Source organism: Mycetomoellerius zeteki, unplaced genomic scaffold (genome assembly GCF_001594055.1).
Source record: "Mycetomoellerius zeteki isolate Tzet28-1 unplaced genomic scaffold, Tzet1.0 scaffold31, whole genome shotgun sequence".
Taxonomy (NCBI): Eukaryota; Metazoa; Arthropoda; class Insecta; order Hymenoptera; family Formicidae; genus Mycetomoellerius; species Mycetomoellerius zeteki.
In genome coordinates, this window is record NW_017257294.1 from 4,575,732 (window position 1) to 4,585,134 (window position 9,403).

At 35.2% G+C, this 9,403-nt stretch overlaps 1 protein-coding gene across 1 annotated transcript; it reads left to right on the top strand.

Annotated features, from left to right (window-relative positions):
* The first annotated feature begins 2,265 nt into the window (after positions 1 to 2,265).
* LOC108724635 (tetra-peptide repeat homeobox protein 1) lies at positions 2,266 to 4,072 on the top strand. The gene is made up of 2 exons (XM_018451093.1): positions 2,266 to 2,353; positions 2,819 to 4,072. The coding sequence occupies exons 1-2, from the start codon at positions 2,339 to 2,341 to the stop codon at positions 3,812 to 3,814; spliced, it is 1,011 nt and encodes a 336-aa protein (XP_018306595.1). The 5' UTR covers positions 2,266 to 2,338; the 3' UTR covers positions 3,815 to 4,072.
* The last annotated feature ends 5,331 nt before the right edge of the window (positions 4,073 to 9,403 follow it).

Consider the following 9,403-nt stretch of genomic DNA (forward strand, 5'->3'; position numbering starts at 1 on the left):
CGCGCTCCTACAGGAATATGTCTCCATTTACTATCTGTTCTTTTTCTCGGCACCTCGTTCGTGAATACCCGAATAAAAAGAATGACGCGGATAAATCTTGGCGGCGCCTGCTAGCGGACTCTCAGTGGAAATCCTTTGGAAACTGCTAATTATGAGAGGGCGCCTGGCCAGCAGCTAAATACGCGCTTTAACCATTCCAACGTTACCCCGTTTGAATTGCGTAGCTTTAAGGGAAAACTCGTTTCTCTGACTATGTCTATGCTGTTTCTCCGAGTATAATTAACACTTGTAGTAATGATATTGCTATTCTTGAACTATGTAATCAAAGCAGTATTCGGTAATTCTGCTTTTAGAAATGCTGTTCTCAATTTAATTTTCTTATTTATTTACGTCAATTAATCATATACATTTAAAGCAATTTTTGTTACTGATATTTAAAATATGTACTTATTTTCTGTCATATATAATTAATTTTATTAACTTAATATAATTAACATTAAAATAGCATTATCTATTTAGAATTATAAGCTTATAATAATTAAAATTCTTCATTAGTATGTTTTAAAGAATCAAATATTTAAATAGAGGTTTAGTGAACTTATTTGCTATTAAATTTACTATCGCCATTTTTATTACGAAAATGGATTACGTGACGAATATTGAGTTCCACAATACTACAATTACATCCATTTAAGCTCAAATGACGCATACTTCGCAAGAATATTGAATCGTCGTATCTGAGTCCAATTAATTCTCAAGTAAGAGGAAATTAGGATTACGACTGTGAAATGGCACGCAATCCTCGCAACGCGCTCAACGAGACGTTGCTAATTGTCGCCGTATGGTTACCGATTTATTGCCCCACTAACGCTTTACTCCAACAATCTGAACTGTAAGTAAAAGGACAATTAACGGTTGACCTCGACAAATAAAGCAAGTAGAAAGATCTGTAGTATTAGGTAAGGCGACTCCTGTGTCTGTCATCGGTAAATTTATGTATGCATTGTCGCTAAAGAATTTTGAGATAACTTCTTTATTATTTATTTTTGCGAAATAATAAGACACGATTGAAAACGTTACTTTTTGATAATTTATAGATGTATACAAAATTTTATATTTTAAATAACAATGTACAATTTTTTAATGACGTCGCATCATACGTTTAACCAATCAAAACTAATGTGTAGTTTAAATAAAAAATTTGTCTATTAATATTCTAGCATTTACCTGGAGACATGTGCGTATTTTGTTAATTATTCTAAATAACTTTAAATAAAATTTCTAACAATTTGCATTTATTTTTCTTCTCTATTAGAAGCATAGTAGTCGATAAGATTGTATAATCTGGGGCATGATCGTGAAGCATATTTGTGTTCTACAAATATATGCATGGGCATGGACTATTATATGTTGGACATTGAAAACAATCGTGTGACATGGAAATGACATTTCCAGATACCAGAAAAAAATATCGTTGGTAATAACGACTCTACAAGTGCGGTTCAATTTAAAAAAAAACTTTATATAACGGTCTGCAATGAAAACAATAAATCTTTTCACCTGCATCATGTTAACGTACAGACAAGGGAATTATTTTAATTTTAGCGTATGTACAAAAATTTAATTTAATTTTTATTTTAAACCTATATAATAAGAGTGTTTCTGTTATGTTAATATTTCTTTCTTTCAGTAGAACATATGTTTATTAACATTATTCCCGGTCTTGCAGCTATACTTATTTTTTAATGGCATTCTTCTAGCAAGGCTTCTTTATCTCTGGGTCTACATTGACAGAATATTAGATCTTAAATTGAATCATCAATTGTAAGCTGAAGATGATTCCAAGAAAAGTCGAAACATTGTATTAAATGATTTTTTCAATTACAATTAATTGTAAATATAATTTATTAGTGCATTAATTACTGTGCTGCACTTATATTTACCGTTTTTCTCTTTTAATATAATTTTAAGGATTCGCTTGTTCTTGAATTCTGTAATATTATAGAAATGTGAATTACATTTTATATGAAAGTTAATTTCATAAATATATTAAAAATTTCAAAGAAATCTGTTAATTAAATAAATCTTATAAATACAGTCCTAGAATAACTTATGTTAACAGGGTAATTCATGAATATTCTTTTCGCCAATTTACTTAGTGAATCTCGTTTCCTTGCATGGTCAATTGAGGAAGTTTGAGAGTTCAAAAATGTGATAGGTTCAGATCACAAGGCGTGTTGCAGTGACATCTAGTGAAAGTAGTTGTGTCGTCGTATAAAAACCGAGGAATCGATCATATGAAGCACACTCAGACTCATCTCCTCATAGCACGTTCACCATGAAGGCATTCCTAGTGAGTAATAAAATTTTTCTACAAATTTCTTTTCTACTAATCTCTCCATAGAATGTATCGTAAGAAAATAAAGTTTAATATTTGCCGTAAGTAAAAAGGTGCAGTTCTCCAGTTTGCTCAATTTTTATCATTAGCAGATGTAAATGTTTTCTTCTTATGTTGTAACATGATTGTTCAACTATTTTTAAAACATTAAGAACAAAATATAATTTTTCAATGCTAATATTATATATTATATCTTATTCATATATTAATTTTTTATTAATCACTTGCCGTTCTCAAATCTATTTTATTTATGTAATTATATAACTGAATGATCTCTACTTTTTATAGATTACAATATAATACCATTTATGTTAAGAGAACCAAAATAATTAACTTACAAATGTCCATAATAATATAGAAATTTCGTGTTAAAAAATATAATTCTTCTCTTGATAATAAATATCGAATTATTGCTTACAGGTTTCATTGTTGTTCGTCTCCGTTTTCGCCGATGTGACGGAGAAAAAACATGACAAACGTGCTTCCGTACACGGAGGATCATCGATATATGATCATGGCCACATTCCCCACGGTGACGTTGAGTTCCATGGACCCGGATATGGGCATGGATACGGGCATGGATACGGGCATGGATACGGGAATGGATACGGGCATGGATATGGCCATGGATATGGATATGGGAATGGATATGGGCATGGATATGGGCATGGATTTGGACAAGGATATGGACACGGGTACGGAGGGATTGGATCTGAAATCAATTTTATAGGGGGACCCCATGGTCACAGACCAAGTTTCGGCATCGGTGTAGAACACGGACCCTTACATCACGTACCCAGAACCGTCGTGAATCGCGTGGTTCCAGTTGCAGTTCCCATACCTCAACCGGTTCCCGTAACACGACAAGTCCCCGTACCGGTGCCGCATCCCGTACCCGTCGAAGTGAAGCGCCCCGTTCCCATTCCGGTACCTCAACCGGTTCCAGTTTTCGTTACCAAAACCTATCCCGTTAACGTACCCCGTCCGGTTCCAGTACCGGTGCCTCATGCCGTACCTGTACCACACCCGGTGCCGCACCCGGTCCCAGTTCCGCATCCAGTTCCGGTACCAATTCACACACCAGCCTCAGTTTCAATCTCCCAACCCATACCGATTAATTCTGATCCATATCCACTGTCCGCTAGACCAATCTCTGTCTCTCAACCTATCATATCAACCGGTGTTCAATCCCAATACGACCCAATACGACCAATCGCTCCCATTGGGATTGGATCTGTCGATGCAGTAGGAACCGGCACAATATTGGGAGATGGACACAATTCTGGACTTGCCATTTCTAGCGTCGCACACGGTGATGATAACTTCGGCTCCCTCATAGGCTCGGGGCTTCACGTGAACGTGGATCCCGGCAGCGAGGGATACTCTTATCCGGTACCAGGAAAGAAATTCTTTTAAGCAAAGCACTCGAAAGAATCTGTTACAGGCGACATCTCCGATTTGCACGCCGATGCGATACATCTGCCATTTTCGAGACCTCGGATATACAGCACGCGGCTGGCCCAAGTCACGCCATACCCATTTATCCCGCGTTTCACTTGATATTTATGGATACTGCATACTGCGGAAGGTCCGCATGAGTCGTGCCCTCGATTAAAATTCCGCTTAAAACCACAAAACGAAAGAGATCGAGGTATATAAATATATTGGCATTTACTTTCGAACAAGGAGATGAATAATCATGCGCGCAATAGAAGTAAGAAATATGACAACTTATTCGATATTTCCTGTTACTGAAATCTCACGTAGGCAGAAGAAAATTGCTAACAATTCTTTCAAGATGTATCGTTCGCACGTTTACAATTGGATCGTATTCTAAGTATGATATACAATCAATCATTTGTAACTATTTATTTATGTTTCTTATATCTATAAAGATATAAAAAATATCGCCATCGTGTGCCATAGACATTCAGACAACTATGAATAAATTCAAATAATTAGATACAACTGTAAATTGTTTTATATGTATAAGAAAGAATATATCTTGACTTGTTAATTTAACCAGTTTTGATTGTTTCCTCTATGCATCCTTGATACCCTTATATCGGAATCCTCTCGTAAAGCAGTTACTACACACGATATGATCCTGCGGGTTCGAGATACGCGAGTAGATTTACCCCGATTCGAAAGTGATTAAAGTTGCTACCTCCTTACCCGCATCGCATCCTAAATTGCCGAAACTTTGACCTTGTGCTTTAGTACACTCGACAACCACATAACCGTTTCGTACAGCCTCCGGCTGTGATGCCGGCTCTGCAGGTATTTAAGTGCCCGAGTCGCTATTTCTAACTTACTTTACACGCATTTGTACAAGAAAAAAATGTTTATAATTACAAAAAGAATATAAAGAAACACAACAGTATTAGTGATAACTGAGGTGTTATACAATAAGCAACATCGAATTTGCTGTTGTCTTTATATCTTATTTCTTTCTTTATCAATATCCAGCACTGTATAATTTACAATTTTTTACTTGGATTGCCATAAAATCGCTTGCATACATTCAAAAGACATATTAACATCCTGTCGGTAAATCCTTCGTATTTGATAAATTTCTCTTTCGTCTCGCATCGAAAAATGTTTCGTACGCTTTTTCAATTGCTTACCGTCATTTTCGTAATGGTATCTGTAGTCGTAGAAGGCGTACGTGCCTCGTTACATACAGCAAAATCTTACTCTCCGAATTCAAGGTAAGCTACTAGTCTTTACGTATATAGAGCGTCTCAAAATTCCTATATCTTAAGGCTTAACAATATGATGATAACTTTAATGTGGGAACATAAATAATTTTTAAGTTTGATCGAGATTAAAAGATATTTTGTTAAATTAAAATTATAAATTACAAAAAATAACAAAATTTTGCTCTTTTAATAGAAATATGTTTCAATTCTGATTTGTCCAAATATGAATTCAATTTATTAAAATACTTAATAAAATTATATATTTTTGGAGAAAAAATTATGATCTATTATACTTTATTTAAATTTAAATAAATCAAAGAAAGATAATATGACTAAGGTATGTGATTCTCTCTTTGAGGTATCCTGTACAGGAGGATACGTACAAATATACAGTACACACGCAGATTCCCTTGAAAAGCTCCGCAAACACATTCACTTGCAGTTATGCACGTATGTGGTTTCTTCCCTTTCCTCCGCTGGAAAACCGGCAGTCACGCACTATTTTACGACTTACGTCAGGCCTCTGAATTAATCCGAGCTTTTCCGGCTACAAGGATGATTCTTTATGCATTCTGTCCAGAAATGAAGTGCATTCCTCTTATTTACGGCTAGGGTTAGATTATTACAATGTCGTTAAACCGCCATCACTAATATCTTCGTGAAATCTCTCTCTTACGGTTTTCTAGTAACTTACAATCAGTACAGAAAGATCTTATATAACAATATCACGAACTTGCATGCAAAAGTATAAAGTCTACATATAGATGTTAAAATCTGATATGTTAATAGCCGTTTTAATCCTTTCTATATTTAAATAATTTGCATATAAGCGTAGAAATAAAATTTTCCATTTAATAATAACGCAACAAACGTTTCTGTTAACTTAATAATTTCTTCGTGTTTGTTAGTGGTAGTTATTTTGTTCTAACATTGCACGAAAAATTATACAGAGTCACATTAGAAGAACAATTAATGTTCTAATTTACATAGTCTGTTAATTATTAAAAATTTATTATTACTTCGCGTGCATATTTGATTATTAATGTAACAATTAAAAGATACGAATAAATCGCATAAAATAACTACTCGCGTGCCATTATAATAGTTGGAATATTATTTAATTACCGAAAACGTCTTCGCGAATTCGAAATACGCGCAAGGCGCAGCAGAAACGGAGCTAATTGTAAGCATTTATCTAATGTGAAGGATTTACAGACGATGTAAATTTATTCGCGAGACCCTCGCTTAATTACGCAGATTCCAAGGCATCTTTCGCAGCACCCCCTCATGCTACGTAAGGCGCGCACCGGGAAAAACAGAAATTAATCTCGTATTACGGGCAGCCGAGATATTTATAGTAAGTATAAACGTTCTCGTAGAAACGGTCCTGCTGTCATTATCATTTACGACTTGCCCTTTATGATCTGTCATTAAATATATTCTAGAACATTTAATTCTTTTCACACATTGCACCTCTATAAATACCAATTCACTCGATAGAGTTCCGCAAAGTTTTGTATGGTGGTCGGTTTAGGTGTTACATCATCTTTGAATTTTTTGAAAATTTCTAGCCGAATTTGACTGCTGCATTTGTTATCTCTTATTACTTGAAAAAAAAATCATAATATTCACTAAGCTATAGGGTCATTTTGGAAAGAGTAAGTCATAAGCCGTACACAGAAAGATTTTACTGAAGTATCTAAAAATTTAGATAGATGCAGATCTGAAAATAATTTTGTTGTATCATTAAAATAATTACGTAGCAATCTCAACGATGATAAATAATACTGTAAAAAGTTTTGACATATTCTAGCAATTATAATTATTTTGATGATTTAACAAAATTATTTTCAGATCTGTATCTGGCAAAATTTTTAGCAAAACTGTCCTTTCTGTGTAAGAAATTGATCAATCATAGTCGATTCTTGATCTTCACATTTAACTGTGATTAATTGATTTCTTACAGCTTCTATTGCAAATTGCTCTTAAATTTTAATCAAAAAGTCTCACTACTCCATCAGTCATTAATCTAAATGTTAAGTTCTGTGGTTGTATCAAACTCTCATCTGAATATCGAACGCATTAAGACAAAAAAAAAGAAAATAAAATTCTATTTTCGCGTTGTTTACAAGTACAGCCTTGAACGATAACCGAAATTTCCGATTCACAGAATTATTCGTGGAAAGGCGACGAGAGATCGCCAGGACCACCGGACTCGCGGGCGCCACGCGGCGTTCTCTTTTTTGGATGAAAAATATCGGAACGATAAATTGCGCACCGTTCAGGTTTCGGAGCGCGAGTCGCGTAATGTAGCAGAACGGAGTCGAAAAATTGTTGCTGCGGTATCGCGACCGGTGCAATCTCAGGCCAACAAGTCGCGCACCGTAATGTGTTAATGACACGGGATGAAAATGACTCGTCTAGCGGCGATGAATCATCCTGAAATACGAGGAGCTTCGCCTATTTAATTAGAATATCGCAATCTACCCGGAGACGTGTCGCATAACCGACCGGTAGAGCGTCGCGTGAAAAAGAGAAGAGAGAAAAGAAGTTTGCGTCAGAATTTCTTTCCTTGAATTTTATATCGGTAGTTAACGCGGCTGATATATGTGTATAACGCTTATAAAGTCATGCATTCTGCTATTTTTTTTTTCTAAAAACAACTATCTGCTTTAAGCTTGCCCGGCTCATTCGGGATTTTATGTCGGGGCGCGAACCCGCTATTTACGATCGCCATTTCATAGCATCTGACACAGCGTTTTTTTCCTCCGGATTCACAGTCAAATGAATCGGCAATTAACGTTGATATTTTGAGCATCTTGGCCCTAGCTGCCTTTTTATCGCGATGTCGACCTCAGACACCGATGATAGCCACGCGCAGCTGCAACGATCGCGCGAAGCCGCAGTTCTGGTTGCAGCATTGTAGGCTACTCGACGTTCGGACATCAATACGACGAAGCGAGCGGGAAGTGCCGTTTTATTGGTTGTTTTGAAACAGTGAAACACATCATAAACACATCGTCGCTAGACTCGTAAACAATGAAACGGCGTACGTATGAAAGTTACAGGATTAAACGCCAGTAGAATTATCGATTAGAATTTATAAAGATCGTTATACAGTCATAGAAGATTGTGTCGCCAATAAAATAATACACTGCTTTTGCCAAAAACAATAAACCAGTCAAGAATTAATCGTAAAAATATACGCTTTTTCTTTTTGCACTTTTAATGAAAAGTTAATGTAATTAATATTTTGATCTTTATTAAGTAATTGTCGTTTTTTAATTCGAGAATTCATTTAATAATGATGATCTCTTATCGATATACATACATCAGCAAATTGCAAATTCTTGCTGAGGTCATGTCTTGTCGACGCACCGATTAAAGATAAACCGAGTACCTAACCAGAATCCTGCAGGACCCTACGTTTATCTTGCTCTGTATGCGGTAACCGTCCTAGGAGGGCATGCTTTATCATATTCAGCAGACAATCGTCGGAATCTAATCTTTCCTACTCCCTTATTTGTAAAATTAACGATCTGTTAATAACTAATGTAATGATTTGATTTATGTTACTCGAATACGAATTTATTCGTTACAATATATAAAAACAGCATTTAACACATATTGAAATATAGATATACAAAATGACTTTACTGCAATCTCTATCTATTCCTTCAAAAATATTCTCGTGCGATTATATCATCTAACAAGTTATTAAAATATCTTCACAGTAAATATCTTCACTCATACAAAAATTTAGCTAGACGAAAATCTGAAAATAATTTCGTTGGATCATTAAAATAATTATGTAGAACGGTTAAGTGTTGAAAACAATACTGCAAAAAGTTTTAACATTCTAACAACCAGTTTGAGCGTCCTACATAATTATTTGGATGGTCCAAACAAAATTATGTTCAGATCTATTCTATCTAAATATTTGGATACTTCAACAAAATCATTCTTTCCGTGCACGTATTATGATAATGTATTCAAATCCATATCCACATACATATATACGCACATCGTAGCCGCGGAAAATTTTGTTGACGTGAAATATTTTAATGGAGTTCATCGTGCCATTTGACATCAATAACGAACTCAAAGAGACCTTGATAATATGATTTATCCTGTATAATCAGGAATATTCGGCTACCGTTGGAATTTCGCACGTTTACAAATATTTCGAACATCACATCTGAAACAGTCCGTGAACGATGGAAGCTTTATTTCGCCGTTTCTATAATAATCCGTAGTATTGCGGCGAAACGAGTTAATATATTGACAGGTGACCCGTCTTCCG